This window comes from Ischnura elegans, chromosome 5 (genome assembly GCF_921293095.1).
Source record: "Ischnura elegans chromosome 5, ioIscEleg1.1, whole genome shotgun sequence".
Classification (NCBI taxonomy): Eukaryota; Metazoa; Arthropoda; class Insecta; order Odonata; family Coenagrionidae; genus Ischnura; species Ischnura elegans.
The window spans coordinates 99,420,915-99,439,570 of record NC_060250.1 but is presented as its reverse complement, the minus strand read 5'-3'; the positions used below and the strand labels follow the sequence as shown (position 1 = coordinate 99,439,570).

Genomic DNA, 18,656 nt, shown 5'->3' with positions numbered 1-18,656 from the left:
AGCTCATCAATATGGCTCGTAACAGAGATTTTAATTGTTGCTTGTCTTTAAATTATATATTTGTGTTAGTTTAATATCTTTGCTATGTTATTTAGAGTGAAATTGATTGCATTATTTTTTTATTTTGTAGCCTCCTGCTTCCTTAGCAAGGATAAGGCTTTCCGCGAACTCAACAAGACGAGCAAAATGGGATGCCAAGCTAGGCTATGTATGCAGTCATCCAGGTCCCTTGCCAGTGTCATTACATTCTATTCTACCAAGTGGAGGTGCCATAGGTCTACTCAATGATGTGATTTTGGCTCGAGTGTATCCAATGCTTTCCATTGAGAAAACCTCAGATGGTAGAAGAAGTAAGTAAATATTTCATTTAATAATAGGGTAGTTTCCTTCATGAAAGAAAACGAAATGCATCGATTGTGATTCGTAACCCACCATTAGTGTATTCATAATACACAAATTATTTGGTTTTATAAATCCCAGTTTAAACGAATGGTAATGGTGAATTTTAACCTCATTTGAAAAAGGCCAGATTGGCGCCCATGCGATGCCACTCCACGTGACGTCACAGGGACCTAGTTTCTATACGAGTAGAAAGGAGTTTTACATCGTCTGAGATTACCAATGTATGCATGAGGCACAGAGATCAGGGAAACATGTCTTAATAATCACCTATTAAAACTGGCTAAGGTCAGAAAGTTTTCCTCATTGATAAGGTATTTATAATCCTTATTTAAGCCAAGCGCTACCAGCTAGCATGGTACTCAGCTACCTGCTAGCATCCTGTGTCGTATCAGCGCTCAGAGCCTCGCTCCAAGGTCACCTCACTTGCGGCAGCTGGAACCAAAACAACGTCACACGGGAGATTTCCCAGCATTCATAGTTACCCGTCGCATTTTCGCACGCTTGAAAATTTTCTCTTTTAATTTAATCGCGAAAAATAGATATCGTCATTTAAAAATCTAAAAGTGTGAAATACGTACTCCAGGAGTAATAATCTTTCTATTTAGGCAATAAAAAAATAGTAGGAAGCCATCCTATTGGCTTAGAATCCTTGCTCCTACTAACATAATACTATGTATTATGTATTTTGTGTTAGTTACGTGGTGTGTCACCATGCCACAGACTTCGGAATGACTCTGTTTAGGGGCCCAATGAAGGATATTTTATTTTTCCTTCTGTAATTTTGAGTATTATAAGGGTCATTCCACGTCAAATCACCCAGAAATTTTCAAAATGACACCCACCGACTCGGATTTTAATGAAATTTTTGTCACTAGCTGCTATCACCTATCTAATGACCCATGTAAAATATTTCCTCTCTCACTCTCATAGTTTGCAAGATATGAGGAGTCGAAGTTTGAGATGTTGGCTCAGAAGTGGTGCTCGTGGGAGTCAAATTCCAGAGTGCAGGGCACAGGGTAAAAATTCATAACTCAGAAACCACATTATATATTTGAATGAAATTTTGACCCCTTGTCTATCCAAGTACATAGCTTCCATAGTAATGTCTTTTATTCCCCTTGCATTGTTATGTTAGCCAAAATGATGTCAACAGTTGTTAATTAGCCGATTTTTTTAGCTCAAAAACATTACTTCATATTTTTAGAATTATCACCAAAAGGCAGAGCAGTTAACTCATCCAATTTTTTTTTAAATTGAAGGTTAATATGTGCTCCAATATACTGTGAAATAAAAATGGTGGTGTTTTGACTGCCACTATGAGTATTTCAGGTTTTACTTTTTTTTCTGCCCCCGTGAGAGGGATTTTGGACATGTACTGTAAGATAATAAGTATAAGTGTATCCATACCTTCATGAGGATATATTTGAAATATTGGTCAGTAAATCTAAGACCAAACATGTAGTCTAGTGAATGGGGCTCTTGTTCATACAATTGTTTTTAATAACAATACTTGGCTTGTGGCAGCTGAGGGGAAAAGAGTCCAAATGGCTCAGAAATGTGAAATGATGCTTTTTTCCTGGAATTTACCCATTTTTCAAGTGTTTAGTTAATGGAAAAATTGGTATCAAAATACATTAGACTCTTACTGTGCATAAGAGGATAAATGTAAATACTAATTTAAGTAAAATTATTTAAATAATACACTTCAATGTGTTTAAGGCATCTCCTGAACATCTCTGGAGGCTCTCACGGGCAACTAAACGCTTAACAATACCACCAATTCCATCACATGGGGATTTTCCATGGCTTGTAGCAAAGAATGTCCATGAAGACATTAAGGAGAAATCCTGGTAATGCTTGCAAAGATTGAGAAATATTTTGCAGTTCTTGTACCGTCCTGCACAACCATCACTAAAGTAACTCAATTTTTTGACTAAAGTAAATTTTTCCTTAACAAAGCAAAATATTATTCTTTGGGTTTCATAAACAAAAGCTACATCATGCTCCAAATCATCTGACAAGATTCATAAACTGGAAATAATAAGCTGTTTAGTAAGGTGATCTTGAGTATAAATCACAACAGGGTGTACCGTACAACTATCACTTGTCCAGTGATACCCTTGTGCCTCATCCTGGATAACATATGAGTAGTTCTCACTGAAGTCAAAGAGAACAGCTGCTTCATGGGGTCCAAGATTTTCTTTCATTTGCTTAAGGTAGTTTGCCTGTACCTTCGTAATAAATGAATGGAGCACCAGTTTTTCCACTCTTTCAATTAAAGTTAATCAGTACTCATCAAATGTCGCAGTGAAGTTCACCAGTTGATATCTGTCCTTGGAAACCGACTGACTGTATGAAACTTCATCTCTGGGGTCACATTCTTCAAACTTTTTCAGCAGTAAGCTTTTCAATTTTTCACGTGAAGGACTCTTAGAGCAATGTCACAGTATACGGTCCCTATTATTTCTAGAGCACACGAAATGACCAATTTGGTCCTGGCTTGTTTCCTCTATATTACTGGCATTAAGCAGTAGGTTGACATTTTAATGAATTGTGCAAACAGACACTGAATGCGTTCCAGGAGATCCTGCTACCACAAACCATTTTGGACCTAGGTTGCAGAATTTAGAAAAGCCAATTTTAATTCTGGGGAAGTCAAATTTAAAAGTGGAATACAATTCCTTCAAGTTAGCAAGTAATAATCTCTTCTGAACATGTACATTTTTGGAGATACTAATGGAATCTTTCTTTCCAGGCATCATTCTGGAGTACTCATCACTTTCATAGAGTGTCCTAACTAATTGTAATGTTTTATTTTTGCCTTCCCTTTTCTCAATTCAGGTGCAGCTAATTTTCCATTGTCTCTGAAAAGCTCTCTTGCTTGGCAGGCAGTGTACTCACTCACATGAAACTCTTCCATTACTTTCTTCCTGCTCCATGAAGTTGGTACCAATGAGAACAGATGTACCTTTCCTTGATGAGTGCTTGATGTGTCAACTTTTTGTTTGATTAAGTCTATGAGCACATCCATATCATGAACTTTCTGAAGTAGTTATTTTGGGAGTTTTGGGTCAACCTTTTTTGGAGATAATTCTTTATCAAGAACTCTTTTAACTTTCCTTTTAAAATTACTGCATGCTGACTCTACTTTCCTTTTAGCGTAGGTTGACCTTCTGTGAGATGATATGCCATGAAATTTTAAAGGTAACTCCTCTATATCTTGCAGCGTTCTGTTAAGTAGCTCAGTTGATTTTTCTTGGGACACTGTTGTTTGAAAATTCAAAATACTATCATTGCTGTCTTTATCTACTGCTTCAACATCAGAAAGCTCATTTCCAAACCTGGATTGTTTCTGTACTTCCTCCCTACATGGCTGGCCTATTTTCATTTCTGGCACTAATTTCCGAAGAGTTGGGATTTTACAGGCCTTTTCTGCAAATTCAAGACTTGCATTTCTCAGCGATTTTGATATTTTCTTCTTGTGGCTCTTAAAAGGATCAAGACAATATATTTGGTAGGTTTCATACTTTTTCAAATAGTATATTCTGTGATGTTCGCAGACATTGGATAGGACTTCCCCAGGTACACCACTTCTGAGAGATAACAGCTGTTTTTGAAGCATACTCATGATCTCAATTTTGTTCAGTTGCACCACTGGTGTGTAGCTTTTTTTGAGGCAATCAGATGCAGTTACTTTTCCAATGCTGCACAGTTCAACAATTTGCTCATTTTGAAGCATAGTGGAGACACTAACCTTTTTTAATGTCGAAGTTCATGATGAGCAGCTACGCCTAACTCATAGCACACACAATTAATGTACTGGTAAATATACACTGATTGTACACACAGAATAAACTTGGACACCCATGGAGCATCTTCACACAAGAAGACTTGGCAGAAGACTAAAAGTGGTACCCTAGAATCTATTTTGATTTATCATGCCCTCACTGTGATACATTGAAACATTTTATTCTTCCTAATGTAGAGGTTGCACTTAATTCTCTTATTCCTTGGGGAGATGGAATAACACTGGAAAGTGAGGCTGAATAGGTGGGATTGTATTACCTTCTCAAGTTTGTTATGTAATACAATCATATGTGAGGCAGGGGAGAGGGGCACATAATGTCAGCATTATCTCTCCCAGTGAAATAGAAATTTAATACTCCAGTTGCCATCAAGGAATGTGGATATTGGTGACAACCTACTGCATATCTATAAGTAATACCATTTGCTCTGCCAGCTCTTCCATCACCAAGTCTGGAAGACTGTACTTCTTCTGTGAAAGTGAGGCTAACTTTGTACAACTCCAGTTCAGCGGGACTCATTTAATCACTTTTTCACAGATCTTAATAAACTTGTACATTGCATGTGCTGATGATGACCACTGGTTTTTTGGATTAGTGATTTCTAAACATGAGGAAGAACATGATGTGAAAGTGAAATTTATGCACCCATATGGAAAATCCCCATGTGATGGAATTGGTGGTACTGTTAAGCGTCTAGTTGCCCTAGATTGCCTCCAGAGATGTTCAGGAGATGCCTTAAACACATTGAAGTGTATTATTTAAATAATTTTACTTAAATTAGTATTTACATTTATCCTCTTATGCACAGTAAGAGTCTAATGTATTTTGATACCAATTTTTCCATTAACTAAACACTTGAAAAATGGGTAAATTCCAGGAAAAAAGCATCATTTCACATTTCTGAGCCATTTGGACTCTTTTCCCCTCAGCTGCCACAAGCCAAGTATTGTTATTAAAAACAATTGTATGAACAAGAGCCCCATTCACTAGACTACATGTTTGGTCTTAGATTTACTGACCAATATTTCAAATATATCCTCATGAAGGTATGGATACACTTATACATACTTATTATCTTACAGTACATGTCCAAAATCCCTCTCACGGGGGCAGAAAAAAAAGTAAAACCTGAAATACTCATAGTGGCAGTCAAAACACCACCATTTTTATTTCACAGTATATTGGAGCACATATTAACCTTCAATTTAAAAAAAAATTGGATGAGTTAACTGCTCTGCCTTTTGGTGATAATTCTAAAAATATGAAGTAATGTTTTTGAGCTAAAAAAATCGGCTAATTAACAACTGCTGACATCATTTTGGCTAACATAACAATGCAAGGGGAATAAAAGACATTACTATGGAAGCTATGTACTTGGATAGACAAGGGGTCAAAATTTCATTCAAATATATAATGTGGTTTCTGAGTTATGAATTTTTACCCTGTGCCCTGCACTCTGGAATTTGACTCCCACGAGCACCACTTCTGAGCCAACATCTCAAACTTCGACTCCTCATATCTTGCAATCTATGAGAGTGAGAGAGGAAATATTTTACATGGGTCATTAGATAGGTGATAGCAGCTAGTGACAAAAATTTCATTAAAATCCGAGTCGGTGGGTGCCATGCCTGGGTGAACTGACATGGAATGACCCATAAGTATTAATATGACTCAATCAAAATAAAGTCAACATTATCCATGTAAGGTTGAGATTTTTCAATAATCAATGTATTTGAAAAAATACTTAAATAAATATGTTAGTTATCAGAAGAATATTAATTATTTTAGGGGAATTTTTTTACACATTCCGTGGAAGGGTAATTGTTTTTCTGAAAATTATACTTCTCAATTATTTTTTTTTTCTTTTTTCCTTTTTTTTTTAATGGGCGTCTAATATGGTATTCTCGGAATGGCTGCTACTTGTAGTCTGGCAACATATTTATTTTCACAATAAATATCATTTTCACATCTAAGAAAGAAATTTTGCATATTGTCATGGTAAAATGGTATGAAGTTCTTCGAGACAGAAATAGGTGAAACTGAATGTGGAAGGTTAAGGATGATATCAAAATTGGAGTACCTATGTATAGCCGTAGTTTAATGGAGGATATTGGGCTAAAAATATTATGATGCCCTCGCTGTCCTGCAGATTCCTTTTGTATCACTCATATTGTACTCCGTCCTTCAGCAACTTAAGGGCAACAGAAAATATTTTGCTCTCTACCTATTGTAATGCAAAGTTCCAGCTAAAAGTAAAATTCTCTGCTTTCTTTGAACGCAGACTGTTTTTGGGTATGGAATGAAGTTTATGTAGGGATAGAGGGTTTTCTTGTTCAGAAAGTAACGCTTGGGTCTTTTTGCCTGGGCAAAGTCAAATTGCACCGATTGTACATGCCAATCTTCTCTAATTGACTCTTGCTCAGCATGGAACACATTAAAATGTGTGAAAGAAATACTGCAGACTCCCAATTATCCGGCTGCGTTATATCTCAGTTGCGGATTATTCGTGCATGGTTTTCACTCTCGCTCAATATTTTCCGCGATCTTAAAAAAACAATAAAATCGGGCGCAAAATCACCGTAATTACTGTATTAATGCTAGGATACACTGGGCTTATTATTTCCGTTAGAATCCCCTTTGTAAAACTGAAGCGATCATGCACTAGCTCCATTCACAGGAGCACCGTGTTCCTCTTTTCCAAGCCTTGCAATGCACGACCGCACTCCGTGATCACAGATACACGTCCCGCTGCAGTTGCAACCTGGGCAACTTGTGCGAGAGGCGACTACGTGGCCTGACAGTGTAGTTTCTGACGTCGAGCAGTGGTTTTGAAGCATTCGTGCAAACCACTTTTCTGTATCCGTGATCACAAAGCTAGGATGTGTGCTTCTCGAAACCAGGCCTTACAAGGAGCATTAATAATATGAGTACAACCATGTTATCGCCACTAAAAAGATCGCAAACTGGAGAAGAAAGCTCTCAAGAAAGAAAGAAAATAACAGAATAACTGCATAAATAATAATATATTGTTTGTTTTACGTAAATTATGAACATTACAAGACATTAAAGTGAAAGTTTGGGTTATCTGTGTTTTCCAATTATTCGTTCCGTCTCTCCCCATCATTAGCCCACATAATCGGGAGTGTGCTGTATGTGGAAAAGTTTTTAAACAGCTGTGTTGGTTTTGTGGACTGACTTTTGCAAGTGATTGTACATGTGACAATGTCAGTGCCTGTGTAACTTAAGTGTGCTATGAAAAATTTTACAGTGATATGTATTTCAATTCTCAATTTCAATTCTTAAACCCACATTAGTAATTCTGCTGAAATTTGAAACCTTGGGAATGTTCCAGGAATCCTAATCTTATTGATCGTGCACATTTAACAAAAAATATTTGTCTGAAAATACTTCATACATGAAAACCAAAGTTATCCTAAACATTTTGAAACTTATGGATTTGTGACCACTCTATTGATGCATTCTTATGGTGAATTTTTGCCATTTTCAGTCACTCGTAGCAAGAGGGCAGAAGCAAAGGCGGCAGCCAGGTATGAGCTGAAGAGGCAGTCATGGCTTGAGGCAGTCTATGCTGAAGTAAGTGCTGAGATGCAACGGGAACTGGAGGAGGAAGCTGCAGCCAGGAGGCAGAAAGGCAAGAGAGCATTACCAGGTGGGAATTTAGCTGGAGGGAGTTCCAAACGTCCCAGGATCGGCCATTCCATGCATGGTGGCTCTGCAAAGAGTGGCATTTTGTCTTTCCAAGGGGAAACGGTTGCTGTAGAAGAACTTTCGAGACTTGTTGATGAATCTGGTGATCCATCCGAAGTACAGGTGAGGAATCTTAACTGGCTATGACTTTATCATTTATTTTAATTTTTTACTAATAAGATCAGTTTTCATGGATATTGTTGCAAATTATTCTGGTTCTCCTCCCCGAAAATGGACTTTCCCTCTTCAATTCAATATAAGACACACTTTCATTTTATCTATAAATCCAATTCTCTTCCTGCTTCTCCCCTGCTTACCCAAAATTCCTCCTTTTGATAGAGTTTTTCAACATCCTCATCCATCTTAATACTCACTTCATTAAAACCCTCTGTCCCAACCGTTTCTCTTGTTTGGGCTACAACCTTGTCACTATGGAAAGATGCTAAATTCCAATTACTTTAGAGCTGCAACGGCAGGTGTAGTTATCAATTACTCCAAGTAAGGATACCCACGCCAGATAGATCCAAGGGTAGACCAGATGTAAGGTAGTCCACGTAATGGTGTCACTTCAAGAACACCATTTAAAGGTATGTATTTGGGAAACCATTCCTGCTATCTCTTCCCTCAATAATTGGTGTATGTTAATTGCCATGGGAAAAATTTTCCTAGACAGGGAAGCAAACCATGCACCTTTGGTACCCTGGATTACTGTGCAGATGATTATGCCACCTTAATTAAGGGATTAAGTAACCTTTTTAGCATACTGGTGTGGACTCTTAGAGTGGAAACCCGAAAGTCCATGGCTCTACTCCTAGTCCTTTCCCTTGGCATTCATAGTGATTTTCTCTTCAATTAAGTGGCTGGTATGAATATATCACCTTACCTTTTACATACCATTCAATAATGTAGCTTGGTTATGTATGTATATTGGTTTCACTTTATTTGTGTACTGGGTCTGCTCAAATTTCCTATGGGGTCATGAATAAATTATATTGTTATTTTTCAAGAAGAGTTGTTTGATAACTTATGGTGCGAAATAAGCTGTTATGTATCTATGTATTGACATGGCTGTTATAATGTGTGTGACTTAGCCTTCCACGTTCATATATGTCGCAATGTCGATGGTGCTGAGTTACACCCAAAAAAGGGTGGGCAAGGGATGGTTCTTGTACCCCAAGATTCCAAGTTAACTCACTGTGGCTGTACTATGAGTGCTTTGGGTGCTGGCATAATATGTGGAGGAGGCGACTAACAGCAAGGTCATTTTGTACCGTAAAGGTGGGGTAAGTAATGAAGTGGGAAGAGAAAATTTGCATCGGCGTTAGCCTGCTCTTAACAAAAGGCACCAAGGGGACCACAGCTTAACATCCCACCGGATGAACGAAGTGTTGTGGTTGAAGTGCCCTCCACGAAACACGGAAACAGGGATCCGGCAGACTCTGGAAAATATCTGCCACTGCCAGCCTTTGAACACAGATCCACTGGGTGGGAAGCCAATACTCTCACTAGCTCACCAACGTGATTCCCAACTTCAATATTGCTAGTCATTATACCTTCAAATCAAATTTTAACCTCTTACCTGGTTAATTACTTAAAACTTACAAAATTTTTTTGTGGCAATGCTTCCTCTCCATAATACTATGATAAAGAAAAAAGCATCCATCTGAAGAAGAAAATTTTGTGGGAATGGTCAGCAGAAACGTATAAAAAAATAAGGGTATGCATTGGATTTTATGTGTGTAATCAAGACAGTTCATTAGTTAAAGAAAAAGTATGCAAAGAATGTCTCATTCCTCAAAGGATAGATAGTTCAGGCGTACATAAATGAAAACAATATGTACAGAATTGTAGAGTGTTTGAATTTATGTCTTTGTTGGTATGTTTTACATTTAAATATATTAAAAGTTTGGTGAAAAGCAGCAAATTTATCTCTGTTATTATTGCATGCAAAATTATCAGTTAGCTGTAGCTTGTATGTTCATTTATGTTGCTTGGATGTGAGCTGAATAGCTTTCAATAATATTGTATGCCAATAAATCTCTAAACCATTCTTGATGAATATCTCTTTTCCTTTTAGAAAATGCTTACATCATCCCAAGTAAACATGATCAGTGCATATCGGCAAGAGTCTCGTGATAATTTTCAAAAAGAGCTGGAGGAGCGAGTAAAGCAGAAAATTAGGCAGGAAGAAGAGAAGTTGGCTTCGAGTGAAAAAACTTCGGACCCCTCCAGTGCTCATTCTTCTTTAGGTCGAAAAAAGCGAGATGTCGTCAATTTATTAAAGGTTTGTATTATTTTCAAATAATGGCTGCTGTGGATTACAGCCTTGCATGAGGATAAAGTAATGTCATCTTTGTGTTATTGATGCATACCATTTCTTTTCTATTTGTCTGAATTCCTTTGATTTCTTTATAAAGGAGGACTGCTCTGAACTTATCGTCATTGTCCCTGCACTGTTGTGATTGTATATAGCCGTGAGCCTAAAAATTATTTCAGTAGACTTGAGAGACATATAAATGCCCTCATGTATGAAGCATCATGAGCCAATATCAGATCAACCGTGGAATGCCTATGTTTATTTTATTTTGGATTATAACTGTGTTGTGTTACTCAGTGTTCAAATCCTTTTCAGGTTAGGCTTGTTGATGCTAAGAGACCCATCATTCCTAAATCTGCTGTCCTCACAATTTGGAGGCCTTCTGAGGATATCATTAGCTTACTTTCTAAGGAAGGTAGCATTTTGAAAATCTTTGGGGTCACTGCCAATGGAATGAGGTAAATGATTGTCTTTCATTGATTAAGTCTGCCTTGATTTGACCAAAACCCTTTGGCAGCAGAATTTTTTTTCTATTTTCTCCTATTTTCAGGAGTTGATATTCAGAGTAAATACATAAAACTTTAATTCCAAATAGTATTGTAAAATTTTAAGTGGTTTCATTGAAAAAAATTGGGTTGAGCAAGCAACTTTAGTCAAGTTAAAATCCTTGTTAAGCTCGGTGGCCTAGGTGAAGAAACTGGCCCACTGATTGGTAATATGCATACACCTGTGGCTTAGTAAGCTCTGCCCTCACCTGTCGAAACCAACCTTCTCGTTAAACTTGAGTGAGTGAGGGAATGTTACTTGCATATCATGGAGGGAGTCTGAATTAACCTGATGAATGCATAAGATAGCCTACTTCACATTCATTTTCAGATTGCATCTGCTAATTGTTATGAAGTACCTAATTTAGGCTGAGTGCAAAGTAAATTAATTTGTAATATTGGGGTATGGCAATTTCAATGCTTATTTCTTTTAGTAAATGTTGATCTGTTATGTAATTGAAAGACTTTAATGGAGACAGAATTAAATTTGTTTAACGCGCATTATACTTAGGTAGCTCATGTAAAAACTTTTTACATATCATGTAAGAATTAAAATTAGAGAGTCTATATTTTTACTGAACTAGAAGTTAAATTTATATTGATATTTATAATTTCAGATCAAATTTCATCCAGTTAAGTAGTGGAAAGCACACAAGGTACAAATTAAAAAAATCCCAAACGTTAATGGAATCTTCCTACCCCACACTCAGAAGAGAAATTCTTTGGCGTAGATTCGATGACTATGAGTTTAACTCTGGCCAAGGATGTCATTCTCCCCAGCCACCTTTTGGAGAAGTCGACATTATTGCTATGGTGATAAGAGTGGAAGAGATACCCAATGAGGGAAAGCATTCAGGTTTCCAACATGTATATGTGGCTGGATCAGATGGTAGTTTACTAAAAATTGCATTTTGGGGTGGAATTCAGGTTGGTTTAATGTTTATAATAAATAAATGTGAAGATATTTTAATATGAATTATTGAGGCTATATTATTAGGGATGGAATTTATAACTTTGTTGGAATATGTAGCTCCTCAAATTAGATATCACTGCATATATCATTCTTTTAAATAATTTCAATGTAGTACATTTTACTTTTTCTGGTGATTGTGTCTCTCAGGAATTTGCAGTGGAAGAATTTCTCTACCGTGGATCTGTTGTCGTAATACTTAACTTACAGTGGCGACGCCTTCATGGTCTTCATAAAATAGCCACTGCCCAAGCTGTTGAAACTTCTAGTTTCACATTAAATCCTCAGGAAGAAAGGCTTAAAAAGACATTGAGAGATTTCAAGCTGGAAGTCGAAGCTGAAAAAGAATTACAGGTATGCATAATTCGGTCATTCATTGTGTGCTTAACGTTGAATAGAAGAAATTTAGAATACTTTTAGGTGGATTTTTTCAGTTTTTTTAAAAATGGTTTTACAATTTTAGACTGATCTTAGTTACTGCTATTTCTACTACGGTGACATGAGATGTGTACATATTGAAAATGCAAAAGACTTCTATGACCCTCATTTTTGGACTTGTATCTAAGGTGTATATAAGATTGCAAATGATGAATCTGATTGGTCTATAGTTGGATGGTGATAGAGATGATAGCATCGTCTCATTCAGTTCCATTATAAAATTCAATTGAAGTATTAGCACGGGGATAATTGTCTTAATTAAATTAAACTCTCGATTATACGAAGGAGGATATTATGATGTTTTCGACAATAAGTAGTGAAATGGTGGTCCTGGCAAAAAGCCTATGGTAAATACATGGCACTATTCAATAATATGAAGTTTTGAAATTATGAACATCAGGCTTGGTCCCTGGAGCAAATGTAATTCGTTTGTACGAATTATGGCAAAAAATTTGTCAACATATCTAGTTAATGCCAGCGTAAGTAGCTAAAAAATCAGCGCCTCCGACTGTGGTTCTTCAAAAGTGTGAAATCATTAATGACAGTGCAACTCTGGAGGGAAAGGGTTCACCTAAAAACTTATGGTGGGAATTGATGGGTAGTAGGAATTCAGTAAAAATGTCGTGGCTGACACAATGCCCCTACTAAGTGCCTACTCTTAAACATCGCTTCCAATATACTTCGTAGTTAAACGTATGAAGAAGGTCACAAGGGGTATCGTAAATGATAGTGCAACTTGGGAGGGAAAGGGGTTTGCCTAAAATGGCCTGGTCATAAATTCAGGTTTTGAATCCCCTGTAATATTTGGTGGAGATGTGGAGAAATATTGTTATAGTTTACATCATTTAAGGAGATTTTTGTTTAGAAATGCTTATGTTGTGAGTGGATTTATAGTGGAATTTTTATATTGGGTAACAGAGTAACAACTTAATATCAGCCACTATAACTTTCAATCTAATAACAATTCTGTTTTTTATTTGTGTACAATATGTTTTAATAGTTATTTTTATACCGACTAGCATAGAAAGTGAATAGCTAATTGAGGGATTAAATAGTTGTAACCGGCAGCATGGCAGCATGTAATAAATTCTGTAGTAACGTATTCTTCAGAGAAATGTTATTGGAAAAGTGATGGAAGTTAATTCATCCACCTTCATTGCAAGTGTAAATTGTTCAACAGTCAGTAATTTTTCTGTTGTCTCTTCCTTAATTCAAGATCATTGGTGGTGACTTCATTCAATCTTGTGAGCAGAAGTTGGATACAGTCTTGGGGCGTGATATTGAAGAAGTCAGTGAGTCATGCCTTAAAGGAATCACATCAAAAGGAGTGAAACCAGTACTTTCTCCTGTAACAGCTCCTGCCCCACAGGAAAGTGTTGGTAGCATTAGACCATCAGTGGCTGCTAGAATGAAGAAACTGCAGATGTATGAGGGCTCTCCTGAAATAACCCTTCCAAAATGCCATATTAGGAAGTCATCTTCTGTAGTAAAGGCATTTAATCCCCCTAAAAAGTCTGCTGAAGCATCATCTAGTCATGTTAGGAAATCACTTACAACAGTTATGGAGAGGTGTCAATCTCCTTTAAGCTATGATTCTGAAAGAAAAGCTGTTCCTGTTTCCATGGCGGAGGGGAAAAGTTCCAGTTTTCACGATTCAGACAGTCCTCCAATGAGTCTCGACTCAGATCCACTAGAGTAGCAAGCTTTCTATAAAGTTGTGAATCTCTACTCACCTTATTTCATTGATGAAAACTGTATTCTGTGGTAAAGTGGCATTATCGATTTTAATCAGATACCTCATTTTCCTAGAGTTTCTGTAATTTCCTGTAAATAGTAATGATAGAATCCCTTCTGGTGCATGAAATATTTTTAGGCACCTAAGAGCTCCAAGTGAAAACATTACAGCAAGTGCTTCAGAGAAATTTATGGTGCTACAAGTAAGGATATTGCACAGAATTGAGGACTTTTTGATGATAGAACTGTGCTTATCCTTGCTATATGAGATTTGTAATACAAAGAAATGTGGTTGTAATTAGTTGGAAAGGAACACCTGGCCTTGGAGAGCATGTTAAAATATAGTTTCATATGGAAATGATGTCTATGCATATATATTTTATACTCAATTATAGTTTTTTGCATTACAAGTTTGAGAAATAAACTTAAAATGCTATGTTGCACTTATAATTTTCCCAGATAAACACCAGGAGGACCGTACCTGTCGTTCTGATGGGTAGGAACTCCCGAGGTTACATGTCCTACATTTTTTGCTGAAACACCTTAATTTTTCCTGACGTCTAGTTGTTTTTGACTTTTTATGTTTTTCCAAAAAAATCAATAATTTTGAGCAAATAAAAATTCCACTTTTAATACCCATGTGCCGTAAAAGTCAAGACCCCTCATAATGATGGGTAAAGAGTATGCAGTACGTGTTCTTCCCTGAAATCGGAAATTTTCCATACTTGAAGAATTTTTTCTTTCCCCGAAATAATTTTTTTGTAGAAAAATAAGATGTCCTAATGTGCTAACACAGGCAGCAATATAAAATTAGTACTTTTGGGGCTCAAAAAATGGAGAGCTATCCCTCTTTATAGTTCTTTAAATTTTACAAATCAAATAAGCAATAATTAAAAAAGTACTAAAAAATCTAACATACAATGCAAATTAATGGTTTAAAAAATGCTTATTTAATGTAATTTGGCGTGAAAAAAAATGAAAAAGATAAAAAGGTACGTATTCAATACAGTATTATAAGTATCTCATCCATTAATATTGATAAAAAATAATGGCATACACTTACCAAAGTATGGTATGGAGTGCCAAATATGGACGAAAAATAGGAGGAGGTTTCAAGGTCATAACTTCTGTACAAATACTGCTATTTACGAACGGCGCACACTGTATGAAAGATGGTAGCTTGCTGAAGGCTGTGCTCATGATCGGAAGACTTGGAAGTGGATATTAGTTATGTACGGAGGTGGAGAAGTGGGCTCCCGGACTGACCAGCAGAGCACGTCAATAGGGTAGTTTCCTTCATCAAAGAAAACAAAAGGCATTGATGGCGATTCGTTACCCACCATTAGTGTATTCATAATACACAAATTATTTGGTTTTTGAAATACCGGTTTAGACGAATGGCAAGGGTCAAATTTTATCCTCATTTGAAAAAGGCCAGATTGGCGCCCATGCGATTCCACTCCACGTGACGTCACAGGGACCTAGTTTCTACACGAGAGGATAGGAGTTATGCATCGTCAGAGGCTACCAATGCATGCATGAGTAACAGAGCTCAGGGAAACATGTCTTAATAATCACCTATTAAAACTGGCTAAGGTCGGAAAGTTTTCTTCGCTTGATAAGGTATTAATAAACCTTTTTTAAGCCATGCGCTACCAGACAGGAAGGTACTCAGCTACCCGTTAGCATCCTGCGTCCTATCAGCGCTCAGAGCCTCGATCAAGGTCACCTACCAGGCGGGAGGGGGAACCAGAAATGCGTCGTACGGACTTTTTCCCTTCATTCCTACTTACGCGTCGCGTTTTCGCGCGCTTGAATTTTTTCACTTTTCATTTGATCGCGAAAAATAGATATCGTCATTTAAAAATCTAAGAGCGTGAAATACGTACTCTAGGAGTAATAATCTTTCGATTTAGGCAATAAAAAAATAATAGGAAACCACCCTATTGACGTGCTCTGCACTGAATGTGTTAAACTACAACATGAAAAAGATTATTTGATATGCTCACCACAATTATTTTGCTGATTTGAAAATATTATCACTCTACAAAAAACCTTGAGAGGCACTAGCAAATGTATCTCAACATGACCACATTATTACTTTGGCTGGAGTACTTAATAGTTTGTGGCATCTTGAATAAGTGTTACCATTGTTACATTGGAAACATATGTAACATGGTATGGAAACTATACATTAACTATGTACATACCTAGCAAAAATGTCATCCAAAACCATCACGAAAGTCCAGACCCCTTAGGGACTCGCAAGTGTCTAAAATGCAAACAAGGCTACACAAACTCAAACTATTGCATTAGGAACTAAACAAAACATTGGCACTCCCCAAAATTCTCTGTTCTCAGTCTTTTGTCTGAGATACAAATTGCCTGTATGTGACATGATAATGAAGAAGATCTCATCAGCAATTACATATCTATTTTTTAAATTAGCTATTAGCTTAACTTTGAAAATCGGAGAAATTATCAATCATTGCAGTGGCGGATACATATGGGTGGTGCGGGGGGCATGTGCCCCCCCCCCCCTGCGGGGCCACCTGCATTGCCTAACATTGCAGAACCACAATTGTAACTTTTTTATATCATAAGATAGCATTATCTTGTATACGTTAAAATCAGCTTAAATGAAACTTTCTCAAACTTTGCATGCGACTTATTTTTCATTCCGATAAAAGTAAAGTTAGCTCAAGAAATATTTTGCGCCCCCCTCAAGTTTTTTCTGTATCCGCTACTGAACCATTGTAGAAACATTTGACCGACTTGATTTGCTGACTCGGAGCAAACTTGCATTAAACTTCTGAAACAAGGCAAGTCTTACTAGTGAAATCAACCCTGATGCAAACTGGTGCATTTAATGGGGTATTGGGGGTGGGATCTCCCCCACAATTTCTGGAAAAATAGGAAATGATAATGAAATTAGGACGGCTCTCAAATGCAAATTCTTATTTTACCAGTTTGGTTACTAATTTTTTTAAGAAAATTGAGGAATATCTAAAAGCCACTTGTCATATAATCATATACATTATCACTGAGTGGTACATATTACCAGAGAGGAGATCCTCGATATTACATACCACCCTGGCACCACAGAAAGTGGTGAATTCACCCCCTCCCAAATCTGACAAAACAGCAGCCTTTATCCGCACCTGGAAAAAAAACTTACGGTGGTCAAGTCAAGTTCAAACAAGTCACTGACTTGCATGCCAACATATAATGACTCGCAGCAACCCTGCTCTAAACATACAAAACAGGGCTCGTCATGGAAGTGAAAAATCAAACAGTGCAAACTTACATGCTCTCAGCGGGTTAGCACTAAAGTGGATGACATGAATTTGATGAAATCCAAAGGCTATTTACACGCTGAAGATAGCATCAATTTCACTTTTAGAGCATCATTTCCATGAAAATCATCGATGAATAAATGAATGGGTAGCTGGCATGGAGTAAATTCTCAGTTGGTTCATAAGGAACCAGGAACCAAAATTCAGTATATACCCAGTGAGAAATGGGTGGTGGAATCCACGTTGAGTGGTGGATATTTGGTGGTGGTGGATATTGAGTGGTTGGACCCACGTGGAATCCACGTTGATTTCAAGTGGATTTGTGGTGATTAGCATAAAATGTTAAACAGAATTTCTAATTTGTGGAACTTAACTCTCTGGTGACATTGCGTCATTTATCATCCTGAAATCATGCTAGTTATGTGAAAATGTATCGCACATTCTATTTTTATATAATTCGTGGAAAGGCAGCCATGAGAGTACATGAAAAATCGTAGACACATGCATAGAATGTTTAGATATAGAGTGGTTGAGGTTTTAATGGTTTTAGGACAGCACCTACTGCTGTTTTAATTTTTCCACCAAATTTCCACGTGGGTTCCACGTTGATTCCACGACCAAAAACATGTGGTATCCACGTTACATTTCCACGTAGGTTCCATGTGGATTCCACCACCCATTTCTCACTGGGTATATGCTCCAAATGTGGAACTTTAGGTCCATATGTGTACCTGATTGGAAGCATTGGTTCCATACATGTTCTTGATCTGACCTAACCATTTTCAGATATAGAGATTCGAGCTGCTATGAAAGTTTTGACTGGCTAAAATGAGGTGAAAAAATACATCTATAATACTCGTACGTATATGTACAATGTATATTGCAAATAGATATCATTTTGGGCTTTTCTCAGGCAAGGCCAGCCCTAATTGTTAAAGACAATTATATTAAGATTTGTCTTCAATTAATGAATATTTAATTTTTCTGAATCAATTAATAAAATGTATTCGACTATATTTTTGTGATATTAATAATCTGTGGAGGATCAACCATATGGCAAATTATGACAAATTTTGAACCTTTATTTGTTCTGGAGGCACCATATAAAGATCATCAACGTATGTAGATAGTGCTATATGTTAAAATCTATTCCGCTGGCAAATAAGGCTTATAAAACACTTTATATGGATGATATATATTGTGCTATTGGAAATGAAATCATCATAATTTGAAACTTTGAAAAGGGCGCGCGAAATCAGCTCAGATTGTATACCGGTTCCATCATTATTAGAACCCATCGTAAAGCGTGGGTTTACAACACAGAAATGGAAATATGAAGGCGTTATTATGTCACCAAACTATACCATTGATAATTGATGAACGCCAATGTAAGATCTAAGGAAAATAAAGGTAATAATTGTTTTTTTAATTAAATTTAAT

General features: G+C 36.9%; 1 protein-coding gene across 1 annotated transcript in view; it reads left to right on the top strand.

Moving 5' to 3' along the window:
• The window catches only part of LOC124159320 (breast cancer type 2 susceptibility protein homolog), a 29,822-nt gene extending 15,466 nt beyond the window's left edge, over positions 1-14,356 (top strand). The window contains exons 7-13 of the mRNA XM_046535063.1: positions 131-350; positions 7,717-8,039; positions 9,994-10,200; positions 10,549-10,691; positions 11,396-11,705; positions 11,899-12,102; positions 13,403-14,356. Coding sequence (XP_046391019.1) covers positions 131-350; positions 7,717-8,039; positions 9,994-10,200; positions 10,549-10,691; positions 11,396-11,705; positions 11,899-12,102; positions 13,403-13,885 — 1,890 coding nt within the window. The 3' untranslated portion in view covers positions 13,886-14,356. The remainder of the gene's footprint in view (positions 1-130; positions 351-7,716; positions 8,040-9,993; positions 10,201-10,548; positions 10,692-11,395; positions 11,706-11,898; positions 12,103-13,402) is intronic.
• The last annotated feature ends 4,300 nt before the right edge of the window (positions 14,357-18,656 follow it).